Source organism: Bombina bombina, chromosome 2 (genome assembly GCF_027579735.1).
Source record: "Bombina bombina isolate aBomBom1 chromosome 2, aBomBom1.pri, whole genome shotgun sequence".
Lineage (NCBI taxonomy): Eukaryota > Metazoa > Chordata > Amphibia > Anura > Bombinatoridae > Bombina > Bombina bombina.
This window is the reverse complement of record NC_069500.1, coordinates 79053850-79075689: the sequence shown is the minus strand read 5'-3', so window position 1 is coordinate 79075689 and position 21840 is coordinate 79053850. Positions and strand designations below refer to the sequence as shown.

At 38.5% G+C, this 21840-nt stretch overlaps 1 protein-coding gene across 1 annotated transcript in view; it reads right to left on the bottom strand.

Moving 5' to 3' along the window:
* Positions 1-626: 626 nt before the first annotated feature.
* The window catches only part of LOC128648454 (uncharacterized), a 35887-nt gene continuing 14673 nt past the window's right edge, over positions 627-21840 (bottom strand). The window contains exons 3-9 of the mRNA XM_053701124.1: positions 19314-19520; positions 17646-17879; positions 15796-15949; positions 6625-6734; positions 5409-5522; positions 3633-3779; positions 627-1632 (exon numbers count right to left, since the gene is read on the bottom strand). Coding sequence (XP_053557099.1) covers positions 1498-1632; positions 3633-3779; positions 5409-5522; positions 6625-6734; positions 15796-15949; positions 17646-17879; positions 19314-19520 — 1101 coding nt within the window. The 3' untranslated portion in view covers positions 627-1497. The remainder of the gene's footprint in view (positions 1633-3632; positions 3780-5408; positions 5523-6624; positions 6735-15795; positions 15950-17645; positions 17880-19313; positions 19521-21840) is intronic.

The following is a 21840-nucleotide window of genomic DNA, read 5'->3' as shown; positions in this document are numbered from 1 at the left end:
ATAGATAGATAGATAGAGATATAGAGAGAGATATAGAGAGAGATATCGAGATAGATAGAGAGATATAGAGAGAGATAGAGATAGATAGAGAGAGATATAGAGAGAGATATAGAGATAGATAGAGAGAGAGCTAGATAGAGAGAGAGATAGATAGAGAGAGAGATAGATAGAGAGAGAGATAGATAGAGAGAGATAGATAGAGAGAGAGATAGAGAGAGAGATAGAGAGAGAGAGAGATAGAGAGAGAGATAGAGAGAGAGATAGAGAGAGAGATAGAGAGAGAGATAGAGAGAGAGATAGAGAGAGAGAGATAAAGAGAGATAGAGAGAGATAGAGAGAGATAGAGATAGAGAGATAGAGAGAGATAGAGATAGAGAGATAGAGAGATAGAGAGATAGAGAGATAGATAGATAGATAGATAGATAGATAGATAGATAGATAGATAGATAGATAGATAGATAGATAGATATGAGTATGCTGGGCTGTGAGTGGTCTATAAACCAGATAACGTGCAACAAAAGTAACTTGAGGTAACTTTAGAAGGAACGCTCACCAATAAACAAGAAAAAACACATTCTTAAGGGGAAAAACAGATGTGCTACAAATGTATTAAGTATAGACAAACAGAAACTCATAGAAAATTTATTCATAACAGGTTATAATGTACAAATGGAATCAAATCTACAAAATGTCCTCTTTTATATAATATAGCTTGTACAAAAACATCATACATTAACATATACAATAATCAATAAATCCTACAGTACAAAAGAAACGGTTTTCAAAATAAAAATACAGAACTGACACTGAATTATAGATTTCAGACAGTGCTAATTAAAATATCTCCTACAAAATAATATAACGTCTTGATATTTTTTTTTTAATTAACAAAAATAATTGTATATAGTTTTGATTGAATTTTTTCCCAACTGGAAAATATTTTAGTTATGCATCAAACTAATGTAAACATAATAGATTGCAACTAGCGCAGGATCTACGTACTCACTGACTTTCACTGCACACTTGAACGGAAAAAACCCATACTACATTCCTGTGAGTGTGCAAGGAACTGATTAATAGGGAGCTGTGTGGATTGCTTAACACTAATACCAAATGTATAAGCCATATTGAATTGACTGCCAGTCACTATATAAAATAATCTTACTAGAGAGGTATTTTATTTACATGTAGCACATTTCAAAATCACGTCTAGAAATTGCTGTTTACTTCCTATTGCTAAATGTGCATAAACTATAAAGTAGGCAAATGACTGGTAGTAACTGCATCCTCTGCAGACAATAATCTGATAGATATTATTTACAATACAAAGTTATTATGTACATTATATATAAAATAACAAGAACATATAAAACAAAATGAGGTACGTATATGGTCCTGCTGACAAGGCAGATACAGTACAATGGATTTATAATGCTGACCGTTCTAGAACAGTCAGGTAAAGAGACTGAACAAGTGACTACTTATATGTAGCTGGGCTTATGGTATATTTACAGCTTGATCATTTGAAAATCTGGGAATCTTCTTAAATTCTTCCTGTTTCTTTAGGAAAAGCTGGGCAAGGATATGGTCAGCTGTGGCATGAAAGTAATCATCCATATCAAGGGTTTCCAGCTGTTAAAATACATAAACAGTAAATAACATATAAATAACAGTAACTGTTTTCACAACTAATCTGATCATTAACAAACACAGACAGGCAGTGGCTATTTTAATACATTTACTGCTTGTGCACTTATTTGTTCATCATAGCTCAAGTTGTCAAAAAAGCTCTTAATTTCCTTTAGTTTAAAGGGAAATGATACCCATCATTGTCTCTTTTCTGTCTAAAAGAAAAGGTTTCAAAATATGTTTTGTTTTTTTAATGGATGTTCCTGATATTGAATAAAACAACTTTTTATCTGTAGGAGTTGTCCCTGTCAGCCAGTGAGCAGCAGAGTCCTGGGACTCAGTCATAGACAGTCCTGCAATTCCTGCTAGTTTCACTTTAAAGTAAGCAGCTTATACTTATAGGGTTACCATCTCTCCTCCATGAAAATACTGGACAGTCTGTAAGTGACTGGGCAGGATGGTCTCTGTGCTCATACAATGCCCCCTCACACACCAATCCTCCACCTTAGACCCACTCTTGATCCTACCATGTATATATTTTATTTTGCATTGAGGCATAGGAGATATTATAAATATAGCAATCATGGATTTAAAATAAAAAACTTGATTGTATCTTATAATGTATGATATAAAAAGCATTACTTAAACCCAGGTTTTTAAGAAACTATTATAGGACAGTCTATCTCCTGAGATTTTTTATCCTTATTGAATAATTATGAGAGTCATATTTTTATTTTATTTATGAATACAGTGTTGTGAAATAAAAAAGATCATTATGGTGTTTAATTAACAATAGAAATGTAGTTAACATATGGGATAGTTTTTGGTACAAGTTGTAAGGAATTAATACAGTGGGAAGATTCAAGAATTCCTTAAATGTGCACAAGGCTGTCCTGATTATTAAAGAGACAAGTTGATGCAATAAGAAAATGTTCGATATTGTTAAACTCCTCCAGACATTGGACTGTCAGCGAGCCAATCAGAAGCACATACAAATGTGACATCCAATCACTGCCCTTGTTCTATTAAAGACTGGCCCAGCATTATGTCTAGTGTTAAGCTTTAAAAAATGAGATCATACAGAGTTAATATGTCCCTTTACATAAGCTCATATTATGGGAAGAAATATTGGCAGCGAAAAAAGAAGCCCTCTAGATCTTACATACAATAATATCATATGATTCTCTTTAGACTTTTTTTGGTTTATGTTTAAACACCCACAAGAACACAGTCACATTATTAAGATAAATATAATCTGTTGAGACTCATTTCTCTTTTTTCATATAAAAAGTAAACTAAAAAACTATATGTATTCACTCCACAGTTCTTCAAAAACAAAGATTGATATAATTATAAAATGACATAAAGTTAAATCTAAGTTAAACACTTAACATCTCAAACCAGTGATTCATTTAAAATGTATTTTAAAGGGATATTCTAGTCAAAATTAAACTTTCATTATTCAGATAGAGCATGCAATTTAAGCAACTTTCAAATTTACTCCCATTATCACATTTTCTACATTCTCTTGGTATCTTTATTTGAAAAAGCAAGAATGTAAGCTTAGTAGCCGGCCCATTTTTGGTTCAGCACCTGGGTAGTGCTTGCTGATTAGTGTCTAAATGTAGCCACTAATCAGCAAGCGCTACCCAGGTGCTGAACCAAAAATGGGCTGGTTAATAAGCTTAGATTCCTGCTTTTCAAATAAAGATAGCAAGAGAATGAAGAAAAATTTATAAAAGGAGTAAATTAGAAAGTTGCTTAAAATTGCATGCTCTATCTAAATCATGAAACTTTTATTTTGACTAGAATATCCCTTTAATGTAACTTTTGCAGTTGTCCAGGAGGGGAACAGTTTATTACAGGTCGCCTTTTAACCCTAACTTTGTTTTGTTTTATTAACTCTATACAACACACCAGCATGTGGAAAAACATCAATTTCCAAAATAAAAGACTTAGTTGCAACTAATGATGGCTGCAATTACTTTATAGGCAATGTTTACCTGATTCCCGGTGCTGAAGGCAAGGATCATATATAAGTCTTCAGTACAGGTACTTTTAATGTAGTGCTGTGTTCCAATCGGGAAGAAGAAGACATCACCAATACCAACGGAAAACTCAGGAATCGGCTTATCGCCTGCAATCCCAATCTAAAAGTAAGTAAGTCACTGGTATGAGGTACTGAGATATGACAGGATGTCTACAGACAGAAGTTACTCAAAAGAATTTAAACAGACAATGGACTATACAATTTTGTCCCCTATAATGTGTTCCCAGTGAATCCTTTTTGCCTGCTGGAGTGTATTAAACTGGTAACAAACATTTGTTTTGATATTTGTAAAGGCTGATTTTTTTTAACTATTGGCCTTTTATGTATAGAGAGAGATTACATGAGCAGGTCTGCTCTTTCTGAAGACTCCTTGAAAACAATGTGTCATAGTTTATAAGCAAAAGGAGAGGAGTCTATTTAATCACAGACAATGGCCCCCATTTATCAAGCTATGTATGCAGCTCTGGGGGCTGATTGCTGCAAAAAAGTTAGGAAACAGAGGTTATCAGACCTCAGCTTCCTTACCAGTATGGCAGCTATTAGCTGGTGGATTAAATCACTCTGGGTACTTTCGCCCCAGGGTGATTGACAACCTCCTATTTTGACAACTGCCTACTTGCGCCCCGTTGGGATAATGTTAGGAATGGGTGGCATTGCACAAGCGTTAAATACGGGCAGCATTTTGCAATCCTCGGCGGACAGGTCCACATGAGTGAAAATAGTCCATCCGGGAGTTGACAAATGCCAGCCTATGTGTAGTAATTTGGGAAATGGCCCTATAGTCAAAGTCTCTCTCTGCTCTCTTTTGATAGGTCAGTTTATTGTAAGCAAAAATGAACACCCATAGTGCTATCTGGAAGGGTTAACAATATAAATATATTTATGAGGCATGGGAAACAGGGGTTGTTATAGACAACAACATTTGGTAGTGCAAAAAGATGCAACGGTATAAATGGGGGATCTCCTCTACTATCTATTCCTATGTTTATTTTTTAAATCCTGATCTCCCTTCTTTACCTCTTCTTGCCCTGCCTAGAGCATTTGAAATGTATTAAAAGACTACCTTGTAAATCCAGGGCAGCTGATACATTTGAGGTTTGGTGCTACAGTAATGAAGGCATAAAACCCTTGAGAATGTGTCACTGATGGAGCTGTCCATGAAAAAGTATTAAATCAGGGTGTAGTTTGGCTTAGGCTGAGTATACTTGAGCCTATGCCACCTTGGTTTAATGAGAGAGAACATTCTAAAAACTAGTTTTATGGTGTGGTGCCTCCCCACTCATCAAATGTTTGATTTATTAATTATATATCAAATCAATGATCCCACAATGGGAGTACATGACCCTTTCAATTGTTTCTGGCCTTTAGTTGTAAGTAATAGGCTGGGGGGGACAGATCTCCCTGTACCTAGAGCAGCACACAAACAAACTTCACAAGTGGTCTACACCACGAATATGCTCTAGAAGTGCAAAGGGAGACCACGTTATATTTCAAAATAAAATTGCTGGGACACCATTATGAATACAAACGTAAAATAACATCTCCGTCATATAAAAAAACTAAATATATCAAGACTTAAAGGTTCTGAATCACTATTTTTCTAGATGTGAAGATTCTATTAATAGTTGATGTTTCACCCACTGATTATGAATCAACGTGGAAGTACTGAAACTTTTATATCCATTGCTTGTTTGTTTATTGCAAAAGTAACATTGCTCAGTATAATTACCTGCCCACATCCGCTGATGACATAGCCCATTTCATGAGCATTGAAATGAAAATGAGGTTGTCTTAGGCCATTGCTGTAAATCCTTAAAGTTCCGAGTGTGAGAGTATCTTGGTGCTGAGAAGAGAAATGACCAATCAATATGAAGCTTCTGATAGATATATGTGTGTATTTTAACCACGGGAAATAAATACTAGATGGTCAACCTTGTTAGAGGTTACATGTATCAGAGCAAGATGAAGTTTATAATAGAATAGGAAGGACAGAAAAACACTCAAATTTGTAATATACTGTATGGAAAAACTCACTATAAAGCAACTGTGTCGGCACTTTAAGTAAAATAATGAATATTGAATGCATTTGTTGCTTCTAGATAAACGTGTCTCTATGTTAAGGGTAACATTTGAATATTATATTATTAATATGCAAATGTTGTTACGTATAACCATCAGTTAAGTGTTAATAGAATCAATATTCAAATGTTACATTCAATTTTGAAATAAAATTAAAAATTGTAATAATTACATTGGCTCTATTGAAACATTTGAAAAATAGAGCAAATGTAAAGGGGAACATTCATTTAATATTTCAAATGGCAAAAAAAGATGCCGCCTACTGTAAAACCTTTCGTGATTTTGACAGATCATACAACTTTAAGAAACTTTCCGATGTTTTTCTATTAAATTTGTTTCATGTTATTGGTATCCTTTGTTGAACAGTAAACTTAGGTAGGATCAAGAACATATATGTGTCTATGGCAGCAGTGTTTGTGGCAATGTTATACATTGCTTTGCTCCTTTAAATGGACTTTAAGCACTAATTACATTTTATAAGCATAGTATTGTTTATTCCCAACTCTTCTAGTCACGGGTGCCACCATGTTGAAATCTATCTTTCACTACATTAAGTTCTAATGTGTTTGCGCATGTGCAGTAAAGATATCTGCTGTGTAACCTATGTTCCATAATGGCAGCAGCCATGATTAGAGGGAGGTGCATAAAATGTATTTAGTGTTTAGTGTCCCTTTAATAAAGAATTTAGTAGAAAAATGCAGATAGGTTTTTTTAATTAGGATAGGACCAATTGAATGGAAGGTAATATAAAAGAAGCCATTCATCTTTAATGATATTTTTGCAAGCAAATACAAGTGATATCTGTTTGCTGTATATGATTTCAAAATGAGTAAGTAGCAAAAATATTCAAAGCAAAAAATATTTACCAAGTTTAAAGCTTCACTGTAGATTTTCTCATTGTCATTTAAACCGACCCCATTTCTACGGTAACGGGCCCACTGAATTATTCCTCCAGGGAAAATGAATTCTTTAGAACCTTGAAGAAATAGAAAAAAATGCTAATTATTCTCCAAGATTAAAACAGTCTGTATAGCGTTTTGGTTAGTGGATCCTTTCTCAGCGCCATTTTGTCAGATGTTTCTGCCATTTCATGAATTAGTTTGATAGCGCAATTTAAGATCCTCCTGTGTAAAACAAATGCTACATTGACTTGCACATTCTAGGTGTAAACTAAATAAATTATATTAACAAATCCCTTTATAGACTTTAAAGGGACACAGAACCAATTTTTTTTTCTTTTGTGATTCAGATAGAGCATGCAATTTTAAACAACTTTCTAATTTACTCCTATTATCAAATTTTCTTCATTCTCTTGGTATCTTTATTTGAAAAGCAAGAATGTAAGTTTAGATGCCAGCCAATTTTTGGTGAACAACCTGGGTTGTTCTTGCTGATTGGTGGATAAATTCACCCACCAAAAAAACTAGTGCTGTCCAGGGTACTGAACCAACAATTGCCTGGCTCCTTAGCTTAGAGGCCTTCTTTTTCAAATAAAGATAGCAAGAGAACGAAGATAATTGATAATAGGAGTAAATTAGAAAGTTGCTTAAAATTGCATGCTCTATCTGAATCTTGAAAGAAAGAAAAATTGGGTTCAGTGTCCCTTTAATAGAGATATTTGATGTTACTTCTAGTTGTTCAACTATTAGAATCTGACTATTACTTTAGAGAAAACTGTTTATAATAAGCATATAATGTCCCACATGGTCATGGTGGCATAACTATTGACAAGACAAACATAAAGTAGGAAAAGCAGACTTGCTGAGACTTTGTAGAAACAAATATATATATATGTAGCCCTTCCTGTTGAACATTTGCACCTGTATACATTCTGCAGGAGAAGTTGCCTAGGCAACTATTAGACTGGTTGGTCATGTGATCAAGTGAAACTGAAAGAAGAGTGTAAGACACAGGAGGAAGCAGACATGTCAGAGCAGTGAAGGTGTGTGTGAGGCCTGGCTGTGAGAGAGCTGCAGACTTCATCTTGTAAAGTAACAGCATTCCTCTGCTGATTTAGTGTATGCTGCCAGTTGCAGTCTGTCCCTGTTAGAGAGCTGTGGAGAAGAATGCAGACAAAGTAAATGACTGGCAGACCTTGGAGTTTTCTTTCAGCCTGTGCAGAATCCTGTCAGTGGTAAGAAGTATCCTCTCTCCTTGTCATACTGACAGGGCATTCTGTCCATCACATAAACTTATAAACAGCTCTTCCTGTGGATTGCAGTTTCCTATGAGCTGCAACTGTTTAAATGCAGGTGGATTACCTTAAAGGGCCCCAACATTTATGTGCACCAACTGGTACCCATCAGCCATTAGGGTGAAGCCTGAGGGTGGGTTCGCAGGTGGTTTGGGAGGGTGCTGGGCCTGGTTAGAGAGAGTCGGTGTGTTAGTTAGCCACTGTATTTCTTGCCTTATTTTTATTTACCATAATCCTTTAATACATGTTCATACTGTTTTACTGTTATTACTGTGTGTGTTGTAGTTATTTATTATGTTCCTGTCTGGGAAACCCATTCTTGCCCTGGATGCCCAGTCAGGTGGAGGCACTGCCACAGTCATGTACCCCAACTCCCAGGTAGCGGAGACTCAGGATCAGCCTGCAGAGCACATGGAGGTAGCTGGGGTAAAGACCCACAGGGGTAATTGTGGGCCTAGGCCAAACCCCGTTACATTTGGTGGTACTGCTGAGATAAATTGGGGTACACCCAGTAAGGATCCGTTAATTCCCCGGCCCACACTCCCATTTGTAACAGATTGGGCCCAGCAACAGAAGGTACCATTGCATCATGCAGTGATGATATGCCAGGTACCTCCCTATAGTGAGATAAAACATGTCACCAAGTGCGTAGAGATTATACTGGGAATAGAGATGGCTACCATCAGAGACATCCTGCATGATTCATATGGTCAAACTTACATGTTAGTATATTCCCATGCAGATTTGAGAGGCCGTCATAGGCCTACATGTCTATACCTTCTTGAAACAGCTCCTGAAGGATGTCGCTTAGTGTACGCTCTCCCTGATAAGGAGGAAGGGGTTACACTGCAGCAACCCTCCACTATAGGCCAAAGAGACTTTAATGTATCAAGTTATTCCCAGATTCTGTCCCCTTTGTCAGAGAAACCCCCCAGGAGATTACCGGTTACCCCTGTAGAGACGAAATGTCTACTTTTCCAGTGTGCAAGGGACAACTGCCCCTAAGACCCCAGATCTAGTGGTTCCCTCATCTCCAACATCCCCAAAACCAGGCGATTCCCTATTGAGAACCACAAGTTCAGGAGAGAGTAACATATCTGAAATACTGCAAAAACTCTCAGAAGCCATAGTAACAGCTACCCATACCCACAGTTACCGTAAGCTGAAAGTGTTTTCTGGGAATCAACCTGTTCCTGCCGGGGAGGAGCCCTTTAAGGCCTGGAAGGATAATGCTGTACAATTATTGGAAGAATGGTCTTGTACGGATAACATAAAAAAACAACGGATAATGGAGAGTCTTCGTTTCCCAGCTACAAATATGATAAGGCTGTTTAGGGGAGTGAATGAACAAGCTACCGCACAAGATTACCTGAAAGTTTTGCAGGATGTGTATGGAAAATCTGAGGACTCTGATGATCTATTAATCAAGTTCCTAGCCACTAAACAGAAGGAACATGAGAAAGCTTCAGACTATATCAATCGATTACAATTGTCACTGGGAAAACTGTTTCATAATGGAGCAGTCACTGCATCTGAGTTGGATGCTCGACTATCCAAACAAATTCAGAAGGGAGGCCTTAGCAATGATCCAGTCATGATCATGTTAAGAGTTAAGTTGGATGATCAAGTCTTGTCCTATTCCACACTGATCCGAAAAGCAAAAATACTGGAGAACCAAATGTCCCCATCTCCTCCACAAAAAGGAAATTCTTCTAAAGCTGCAGATAAAGAGGATATGGAACTGTTCGTCCTTAAAAAAAAGGTAGCTGAATTAGAATTATTGTCTAAGTCATCGCCAAGAAGAACAGATTATTCTCCTACCAGGAGGCAGCACCGCAGGGAGACCACAGGAAGGTTATTCCCAGAGGAACAGTCCCCCCGAGGGAACTGTTTTAAGTGTGGAAAATCAGGGCATTTCAAGCGGGAGTGTCCCACTAATTCATCAGATACAGAAGTGGATGTGCTAGCTATTGAGCTGGAGGAGGCTCAAGCTACCAGTCCTTTCAGGAAAAGAGGAAAAAGAACCACACCCATATTATCTGTGGGGGCCAAGATCGGGCCCAAATCTCTGATACAGTTACAAATAGAAGATATTCATGCCTCGGCCTTGTTAGATACTGGATCCCAGGTCACCATCATTAATAGAGACTTCTATGACCATCATCTAAAACATATTCCCCTGGAGCCAGCAGGAGAGTTGCAGTTGTGGGGAGTGGGATCTCAGGCCCAGCCTGTAGAGGGATGTATAAGAGTGACAATAACAATCCCACAGTTAAACACAGGAATGATCTGCCCTATGGAATTGGAAGCTCTTGTATGCTCCATGAAGAAAACAATGTGCGCCCCAATAATTTTGGGTACCAACGCAAGAATGGTGCAGGACATGTTCAGGGCCTACCTAACTGAAGTGGGAGATGTATCTCTAACCAGACTGATGGAAGTCAGCCCTGTTCTAGGGAAAGAATGCCATCGACTAGCCCTACAAGCTAGACCAGGATCATGCCACTACTCGGGGAAAGAACCTTTATTTGTAAGGCCTGGAGAGACTAAGACTCTACGAGCCATAGCATCTATGCACCATGAAATATCAGGAGGAACCAGGCAATACCTCATTGAGTCCTTGCCTGAGGAGGATGCAAAAAAAGGGTGGACTCTCATACCTGAGGTGAAAGACTGGCGGAATCACTGGTGTAAAGATTTTCCCATAATGATAAGAAACTTAACACCCACAGAGATCAGAATTGATCGTCACCAGAAGATTGGTGTGATTCACTTGTTGGACCAAGTCTCTTCAGTAATGTCTGTAAAGGCAGAACAGGGAGGTGATCATGAAGGACCTATAGTTTTTGAACTGGAAGATTCTCCTCTACCACCAAAGTGGAGAGATAGCCTCCGATCCAAATTAGCTACTCGAGAGAAAGTTTTCTCCAGGAAAGAAATGGATGTGGGATGTGCAAAGAGTGCCACACATGCTATCAGACTTTCTGACCAAGCTCCTTTCAGAGAAAGATCAAGGAGAATACCCCCTCGAGATGTGGAAGATGTCCGGGATATACTCAAACAGATGGAAGAATCTGGCATTATTAAAGAGTCCAGAAGTCCATATGCCTCACCCATAGTGGTAGTTAGGAAAAAGAATGGCACAGTCCGGCTTTGCATAGACTATCGGACTTTAAACAAAAGGACTGTGCCAGATCAATATACTCTGCCACGGATAGAAGATCTGCTAGATGCCCTTTCTGGAAGCCAGTGGTTCAGCGTCCTGGACTTGAGGTCTGGGTATTATCAGGTACCCATGAAGAAGGAGGATCAGGAAAAGACAGCTTTCATCTGTCCCTTGGGATTCTACGAGTTTACCAGGATGCCCCAAGGGGTCACTGGAGCTCCCGCCACCTTTCAAAGGCTGATGGAGAAGACTGTGGGGGATATGAATCCCAAAGAGTGCCTAGTCTATCTTGATGACCTCATAGTGTTTGGAAGGACACCAGAAGAGCACGAACAGCGATTGCTGAAGGTGTTGGATCGACTCCAAGCAGAGGGTCTGAAATTATCAATAGACAAATGTCGATTTGCACAGAACTCTGTTACATATGTAGGTCACATTGTTTCCGCACAAGGTGTGACAACTGACCCTACCAAAATTGAAGCGGTGATGAACTGGCCCAGGCCAGATAACATCAGTGAGCTGCGCTCATTTCTTGGATTCTGCGGTTACTACCGGAGGTTTGTGAAAGACTATTCAAAGATTGCTCGAGAGCTACACAACCTGTTAAAGACTACCTCAGCTATAGAGGGTGTTAAGGCGCCAAGTCCTAAAGACTCCTTCGGAAAGAAATGGACCTCAGGATGCGAAGAAGCCTTCTTAATCTTGAAGAAAAGACTCACAGAAGCTCCTGTATTGGCATATTCAGATCCCGAGAAACCATATGTGCTCCATGTTGATGCCAGTATGGAAGGCCTAGGGGCCGTATTGCATCAGAGCTACCCAGAAGGGTTAAGACCAGTGGCCTACATAAGTAGAAGTCTAACTGGTGCAGAGAAAAACTATCCGGTCCATAAGCTAGAATTCTTGGCGCTCAAGTGGGCAATTGTGGACAAGTTACATGACTATTTATATGGAGCAACATTCGAGGTAAGGACGGATAACAATCCGCTTACTTATATTCAAACAACAGCAAAGCTGGATGCCACAGGGCATAGGTGGCTGGCAGCATTGTCAAACTATAGTTTCAGCCTTAAATACAAGCCAGGCCCTAAGAATGTCAGTGCGGATGCTCTGTCCCGCAGACCTGGACTTCCTCCTCATGAAGAAAAGGAGGAATGGGAAGAAATCCCTGTGCCTGGGGTAGGAGCCCTGTGCCAAACATATGTAGTGGCTGAGAGGCAGGATGAGTTCTCTGAACTCAGAGGAATAGACTCCATATGTCACTCCCCAGAAGCCGTACCAGAGGTATTCTGTGCTCCAGCAATGCTCCAACAGTGGTCTCACATAACCAATGAAGACAAGAAGAAAGCCCAGTCACAGGACTGGTATATAGGTACAGTCCTCAAGGCAATGAGAGCCAAGAACCCTAAATTACTGAGCTCCCTTCCCATTGGACAAAGAGATTTGTACCGGAGAGAATGGAGTAAACTACATCTAGAAGATGGAATCCTTTATAGAGTTATAAAATACCATGACCACCCTGGTCGAAAGCAGCTAGTGTTACCTCATAGATATCGGGGAATGGTCCTGAGAGCTCTCCATGATCAACATGGGCATCTTGGGGTAGACAAGACCTATGGCCTGGTACAAGACCGGTTCTATTGGCCTCGCATGAGAGAACATGTTGAACATTATGTGAAGACCTGCAGAAGATGTATTCAGAGAAAGACTCTGCCTGTGAGAGCTGCCCCTATGGGCCACCTGAGAAGTACAGGACCCCTGGATCTTGTGTGCATGGACTATCTATGTATTGAGAATGATACTACCGGAATTGGGAATGTTCTGGTAGTAACAGACCATTTCACCAGATACGCTCAGGCTTTTCCCACTAAAGACCAGAAGGCTGTGACCGTAGCCAAGGTCCTCTGGCAGAAATATTTTATGCACTACGGTCTGCCCAATCGAATACATTCTGATCAAGGTAGAGACTTTGAGAGTAAGCTGATCAAAGAACTGCTGGATATGTTGCAGGTTCACAAGTCCAGAACAACACCCTACCACCCTGAGGGTGATGCCCAGCCTGAGCGTTTTAATAGGACACTCCTAGACATGCTCGGGACTCTGAAACAAGTAGAGAAGCGGTCCTGGAGTAAGCATGTAGAAGCCATGATCCACGCATATAATTGCACAAGGCATGAGTCTACAGGATTCTCACCCTATTTCCTAATGTTTGGAAGGGAAGCCAGACTACCGATAGATGTCCGGTTGGGGGTGTCCCCAGATGGGACAAAGTCAGACTCTCACTTCCAGTATGTGAGGACCCTCAGACAAAACCTTCACAGTGCCTACGAGTTGGCCACTCAAGCTGCGGCAAAAATGGAGGAACGCAACAAAAGAAGATACGATACCAAAGTGAAGCATCAGGAAGTCCAAGCGGGAGATAAGGTTCTCCTCCGGAATCTAGGGGTACCTGGGAAACACAAATTAGCAGACAGATGGAAGGATACCCTATTTGAAGTTGTGTCTAAGCTAAAGGGGCTGCCAGTGTATAATATAAAAGGCCCAGAAGGCCGGATCAAAGCTTGGCATAGGAACCATCTACTACCAATAGCCTATATCGATGAAGAGGAAGGGAGTAGTAGTGAATGGGAGAAAAGCACAACGGAGAGTCCTGAAAATGAGGCAGTAGAGACCCCAGAAGCTCTTAGTGCTGATGATCAATGGTGGTCTCCTCCTGCTGAGGAAACACAGCACTTTCCTTCCTCTCCTCCCTTAGCCTCCTCTACATTGAATCCCAACAGCCCCAACTTTGTGCCTGGGACCCCAAAAGGAGACTCTTGTATCATGGGAAAGCCAGGGTCTCAAGCATCTGGTGATCTCCCCACCCAAGTGGCCAGAGCTGAAGATTCCCAGGCACATTCTGGACTTCCTCAGAGAGAACAGAGACTGGGTACTAGAATACGACAGCCTCCCAGGGTTCTTACTTACGATCAAGTCGGAGAACCCAGTTATGTACATATGCCCCAGGTACAATCTAAAATGGTTGATTTACTGTATGCGGTTGCGGACATTATGAATGTTGGAACCTCTCTGTACTAGAATAAACTGTAAGATAGTTAACATTTGTTTATAGGACTGTTAGTGCATTTATTATTATTTATATGTTTTGTTTTTTCAATTTACCTCTTGGTGGAACCTTGCCAGTGGAAGGCAAGGATTTTACAAGGGGGAGAATGTAGCCCTTCCTGTTGAACATTTGCACCTGTATACATTCTGCAGGAGAAGTTGCCTAGGCAACTATTAGACTGGTTGGTCATGTGATCAAGTGAAACTGAAAGAAGAGTGTAAGACACAGGAGGAAGCAGACATGTCAGAGCAGTGAAGGTGTGTGTGAGGCCTGGCTGTGTGAGAGCTGCAGACTTCATCTTGTAAAGTAACAGCATTCCTCTGCTGATTTAGTGTTTGCTGCCAGCTGCAGTCTGTCCCTGTTAGAGAGCTGTGGAGAAGAATGCAGACAAAGTAAATGACTGGCAGACCTTGGAGTTTTCTTTCAGCCTGTGCAGAATCCTGTCAGTGGTAAGAAGTATCCTCTCTCCTTGTCATACTAACATGGCATTCTGTCCATCACATAAACTTATAAACAGCTCTTCCTGTGGATTGCAGTTTCCTATGAGCTGCAACTGTTTAAATGCAGGTGGATTACCTTAAAGGGCCCCAACATTTATGTGCACCAACTGGTACCCATCAGCCATTAGGGTGAAGCCTGAGGGTGGGTTCGCAGGTGGTTTGGGAGGGTGCTGGGCCTGGTTAGAGAGAGTCGGTGTGTTAGTTAGCCACTGTATTTCTTGCCTTATTTTTATTTACCATAATCCTTTAATACATGTTCATACTGTTTTACTGTTATTACTGTGTGTGTTGTAGTTATTTATTATGTTCCTGTCTGGGAAACCCATTCTTGCCCTGGATGCCCAGTCAGGTGGAGGCACTGCCACAGTCATGTACCCCAACTCCCAGGTAGCGGAGACTCAGGATCAGCCTGCAGAGCACATGGAGGTAGCTGGGGTAAAGACCCACAGGGGTAATTGTGGGCCTAGGCCAAACCCCGTTACATATATATATATATATATATATATATAAAATATTGTTTAAAATTAAAATGTACATTTAAGGCTAGATTACAAGTGCAGTGTTAAATATTGCTTTTGCGCTCCATTGAGTAATACCAGTGCACGCTAATGTGCACTGGTATTACAAGTTGAGCGCAATGCGAACGCGAGCTTGCATTAGCATAGCTAGGAAGCATTGCGCTCACGAGAGCGTGCTTCCATAGGCTCAAATGGGAGCCTCATTCTCATCCCGTGAGACACAGCATCGAAGGGGGTGAGTAGCACAGCGATGGTCAGCATTTTTAAATATATATATATATATATATATATAAAAAAAATATGGCTATATACATATAAATGTATGTAATAATATTTGTATATACACATATTAACACATAAATATATAAGCATACACATATATATTTACTGGGAACACACAGTTCCCATAGACCGCAATGGTTATTTATCACACGCCCACAAAGGGCAAATTTGCCCAATTGGGGGCGCACAATAAATTAGTGCTCCACTTGTAATCTGGACCTTAATTCGTGAATAGAAGCAGTATTGTATCATCAAAAAAGCATTTGCATACCTTTTAAGTCATAAAAATACTTCCAGACACTTGTGTTGTCAGACTGAACATAGCTGACATTCTGAATCAGATTTACCAGGTTTTCGGGAAGATTTATTGCTTGATCTTCTGTTTGTTTCTGAAAGGTTCTGATAAACTGAACATTATCTTGTGGCTAAAAATAAAATAAAAATAAAATATGAATTCAACCTCTATGTGAAGCATTGAAAGGATAATAAGTGTAGAACTGTAATATTTTCATATATACCAATGGTGATTAATAAAGTATACATGGTTCATTACAGTTGCCTTATATCTCTCATACAGTATATAGCAAATACTCTGAAACAAAAAACCTCATTGAGATTTTAGCTGTTCTGTATTAAGGTTCAGTTTAGCAGATGCTTTTCTTTGCTTTTAAATAATCTGGTGTAATCTTATATTTTCTGAGATGATAAAACTATAATGTTAAGAAGACAGATACCAGGTCCTAAAACACCAACTATGGTAGTGATTTTAAAGGGGCAAGTAATAAAATGTTCTAATTTGTTAGGGCATTTTATTATTGCACAAGTGCCCATAGGTAAGTTGTGTTTAACCTCACAACAGACTTAAGGGACACTAAAGTTAAAACGAAACGGTATACATTCAATTAAAGGGACACTAAACCCAAATTTTTTCTTTTGTGATTCATATAGAGCATGCAATTTTAAGCCACTTTCTAATTTACTCCTATTATCACATTTTCTTCATTTTCTTTGCATCTTTATTTGAAATGCAAGAATATAAGTTTAGATGCCGGCCCATTTTTGGTGAATAACCTGGGTTATTCTTGCTGATTGGTGGATAAATTAATCCACCAATAAAAAAGTGCTGTCCAGAGTACTGAACTAAAAAAGAAGCTTAGATGCCTTCTTTTTCAAATAAAGATAGCAAGTGAATGAAGAAAAAATGATAATAGGAGTAAATTAGAAAGTTGCTTAAAATTGCATGCTCTATCTGAATCATGAAAGAAACAAATTGGGTTCAGTGTCCCTTTAAGTAAATCGGCCAAGTCTTTTTATATGCACACATTCTAAAGGCACCAGCTACTACTGAACATGTGAGTTCACAGTGTATACATAAATGAGTCTATGATTGGCTGATGGCTCTCACATGATACATGGGCCAGCAAATTTAAGTAAATTTTAAAATAAAAATAAAAAAACTACTGCTCAATTAAATTCAGAGTGAGTATTATTGCACTGACTTTTTATTGTGCTCTTACTGATTATGTAATTCTACTGTATTGAATGATCCTGCTGAGGAATCGCAATACATTCTTGCTCCTCAGCTCAGAACACAGTGATTAAGCCAATCATGAACGGAATTTGTACATAGCCAACCAATTCCCAGCTGTGTCCTGCTCAGGAAAAACTGGGCAGAGCTATGCCATGCAGGTTTAAACACAGATTACCAAAGAGCATTTGAACAATAATACAATATTAAAGCAGTTTTCTATTTTACTAACGTGTATTTAAAAGGAGATAAAAGTGTAAAAAAGAAAATGCCCTAATATATTACAGCATTTTATGATTGCTTGCAAATAACCATGTAGTTAAAAACATAGTTGAAGTCAGCTCCAAAGTAGGAAAGCACTACTGGGAGCTAGCTGAACACATATGGTGAGCCAACAACAAGAGGAATATGTGTGTAGCCACCAATCACCAGCTATATCCTAGTAGTTGCTCCTGAGCCTACCCTTTCAACAAAATATACCAAGAGAACAAAGTAAATTTGATAATTGAATTAAAATGAAAAGTTTCTTAAAATGGGTTGTTCTATCTAAATTGTGAAAGTTTATTTTTTACTTTTGTTTCAAAATTCCTCACCTTTAGCGACCGTGCAGCAATATCTTCTGGTGTCAAGAAGAATGCGTCATCCACATCAAGAGTTTTGAGTTCCTCATGGGTGGTGAAGAAAAGAATAAATAGACAATCTTCTTCACCCACGTTCTTCACCCAGTGTAGAGTATTCTTTGGGAAGAAAATGACCTGTCCAGCTGTAACATTATAGGTAGTAACAGTGTTGGCTCCATCATCAACAACTCCAATCCATGCTTTGCCCTGATGGACAGAACAAAATATTATAACATTACAATATCACTATTCACCATTTCTTCCGTATCACTAAGATAGATTATGTCTTGAATGCATTTCTCTAATAGCTTTCATGTATAATAAAGGAGATTTGTTAGGTAAACTTGGTGCCATCTAAGTATTTTTACTAAGTTTATTGGCCGGAAGTAAACTTTTATAAAATGACACAATAATATGTCTTAGAGATGTTATAGGGTAATAGTTTTAAAGAGGTTTTCAATCTATTGTTTTCTTGCAATGAAGCATAGTTCAAATGAGGTTTTTATAAGAAAGAAGGGTACAAAAAATGTACTGGGGAAATATAACTAGATGTGTATATAAGAGGTTATATTTAGATATAGAAAGGGTGTACTGAGACTGAAGAGGAATGCAGGTCAGTTTTGGGTAATACTAAGAGATTTATGAGCCGTGCCTTTGATCAGTTTACTTGTGAAAATAAATACTTGAGAGGTTTCATATGATATCTGTTTCTTGCTGCTGTGGCAAAAGTGTATAGTAATTATTATTTGTACTACAGTTATAGTTAGGACTATGGTAGGGCTAGGGTTACGTTAGGCTACAGTAAGAGGTAACTTTAGGTTTAGGGCTATGGTAAGGTCTACATTAGGGTTAGGAGGTAAAGTGAGGTCTACATTAGTATTAGAAATACATTTAGGGATAACTGTAGGTTTATGGGTAAAGTTAGGGTGAGGTTTAAGTTATTAGTTAGCTAGGGCTATGCTAGGGCTAGGCTGAGGGCTATGGTAGGGCTGGGATAAGAACTATGGTAAGGCTAGGGTGAAGGCTAAGGGGGTAAGACTTTTGTAGGATTAAGGTAGGGCAACAGTTAGGGTTAAAGGGACACTGAACCCAAATTTGTTCTTTTGTGATTCAGAAAGAGCATGCAATTTTAAGCAATTTTCTAATGTACTCCTATTATCAATTTTTATTCGTTCTCTTGCTATCTTTATTTGAAAAAGAAGGCATCTAAGCTTTTTTTTTTGTTGTTCAGAACTCTGGACAGCACTTTTTATTGGTGGATGAATTTATTCCCCAATCAGCAAGGACAACCCAGGTTGTTCACCAAAATTGGGCCGGCATCTAAACTTACATTCTTGCATTTCAAATAAAGATACCAAGAGAAAATTTGGGTTCACTGTCCCTTTAAGGCTACAGGAAGGGTTAAGATGAAAGTTATGCACAAGTGACATTGCTGCAGACATGTTTTATTAATGGTGGTATTGTTATCATGGTGAGAGTTCAGTTAGGACATTGTGGTATAATTTTTTTTATTATTACCACTAAAAGGTAGGGAGCCAAAAGTAGTAGTAAAAGATTAAAACGATTTTAGTTGTAAAATATTAAAAAGTAGTATTCTGACATTTACTTGTGCAAGTGAGTATGAAGACAAGTGCCACATACCTGCAGTAGGAAACCATGTTCATTAGCATTGAAATGCCAGTGTGGTACTCTCAGTCCATTGCTTGCAATACGTAAAGTGCCTAAAGTCATTTTCGACTGACGACTGTTGATACTTGTCCCAAACTCCAGTTCGTTGTCATTAGAATAATCCTGTGGATTATTCCTAAACCGAGCCCATTTGATAGCGCCTCCTTGGAACTCAAAAACCTGGAAAGCAAAACAAAAAGTAGTTACACCAAGATCATCACCATCTTTTAAGCAGGATACATATACTAAGAGATGGCATAAAAGTGGATTAAGAAGTCCCTGGGTTTTTTGCTTCCCAAAGCTACATTTATTTAGTGATCTAACAGATAATAGTTGTCTTTAATATAGTGAAAATTAAATATTGCAATTGGGTGATGTTTCAGGATACAAAACCCCTTCCACAGACCGATCTGAGGAAGGGTTTCCCCCCCCCCGAAACATCACTAGTTGGATAAACAACAGTTTTTGTTTGCTAAATCCAGTGAGTGCAGTTAGTCTGTGAGAGAGAGAGAGAGAGAGAGAGAGAGAGAGAGAGAGAAGAGGAGGGGAGAGGGGGGGAGAGAAGATGGGGGGGAGAGAAGAGGGGGGGAGAGAGAGAGAGAAAACAGGGGGGGGAGAGAGAGAGAGAGAGAGAGAGAGAGAGAGAGAAAAGAGAGGGGAGAGAGAGAAAAGAGGGGGGAGAGAGAAAAGAGGGGGGGGGAGAGAGAGAGAGAAAAGAGGGGGGGAGAGAAGAGGAGGGGAGAGAGAGAGAGGGGGGAGAGAGAGAGGGGGAGAGGGATGCAACCGCGGTACCTAAAAAATTGGCCCGTGTACACGGGCTTTAGGACTAGTTAAAGTATATTGCAATATTTTTTTTTTAATAAACACAATAAAACCTTGAATATTAAAGTCTCAAAGTGTTTAATAGCCCTTTAAATGTTTAGAAAGCTCTAATGTTATGGTATTTTCATTTGCAGTAAACAGGACTTTCTTTAAACATCACAAACTTGTGCGTTACTTTGGCCCACACAATTTTATTATTTTCACATTCAAATGAATGTATTCTACAGTGTAGAAGTATATTATTTGATCATAACCAATTAACAATGTAAATGTGTGGCTGAAGCTGTTGCTGCTATGCTACGAATAGAAAGCCAACTTAAAGGGACATTAAACCCAGGATTTTTCTTTCATGATTCAGATAGAGAATACAATTTTAAACAACATTCCAATTTACTTCTATTATCTAATTTGCTTCATTCTTTAGATATACTTTGTTGAAGAAATAGCAATGTACATGGGTGAGCCAATCACATGAAGCATCTATGTGCAGCCACCAATCAGCAGCTACGGAGTCTATCTAGATATGCTTTTCAGCAAAGGATATCAAAAGAATAAAGCAAATTAGATAAAAGAAGTAAATTAGAAAATTGCTTAAAATTGCATGCTCTTTCTAAATCAAGAAAGAAAAAAATTTGGGTTTCATGTCCCTTTAACTTATTTAAGTTAATATAGGAAAAAAGTAATTATAAGAAAAAAATCAATTTATTATAAATAAATATAACTAGCTGTAGTTCAGTGTTTTTATTCTTAACAAGTGCTAATTCTTACTAAATAAGCTAAGTTCTCTTATTTAAAGTATAAATATAGCCTGGTGCTGTAATATTATGAGGTCTGTACATTGCAGCAATATCAGCCAGTCATGGAACACATAATCTCTCTGCAGTATTTAGCTTATGTGCAATTTCTTTATAGGGTAACGTGGGTCATGTCTGACATTGTGGGGGTTAAAAATATTTGGTCACAAATGAATAAAATGGGAAGGGTGCATACAGTTACAATGCAAATAAAAGGTTAACATATTTTCCATAATTCATATGAGTTTATTTTACTAACTATTTAAATGGTGTATATAGTGTATGTCCTCAAATCTCCTAGTTTTAATATTGCTAAAAAACAATCCACATCCTGCTATAAAAAGTTTATAAAAACCAGGTGCAATAAAATGAAATGCTGAGGTCTGGATGTTGTAAAATTAGTACTAGACATGGAAAACAATCTTATCCTCAGTGCTAAGCAAATGTTTAAAATCTTGTCAGGCTACTAGGGACTTTAAAGGGATAGGAAAACCATTTTTTTCTTTCTTTCTTGATTCAGATTACATTTTAAACAAATTTCCAATTCACTTCCTTTAACAAATTTGCTTCGTCTTGGCATCATTTGTTAAAGAAACAGCAAGGAACTATTGGGAACTAGCTAAAAACACTGAGTCAGCCAATGACAAAACGAATATATGTAAAGCAGACAATCAGCAGCAAGCTCCCAGTAGGCAATACTGATCCTGAGCCTACCTAGGTATGCTTTTCAACAAAGAATATAAATTGAACAAAGAACATTAGATAATAGAAATAAATTGGAAAGTTGTTTCAAATTGCAGGCTTTCTCTGAATTGTGAAAGAAAAATTGTAGGTTTCATGTCCCTTTAAAATCAAAATACTATACCCCACTGAATTTTTAAATA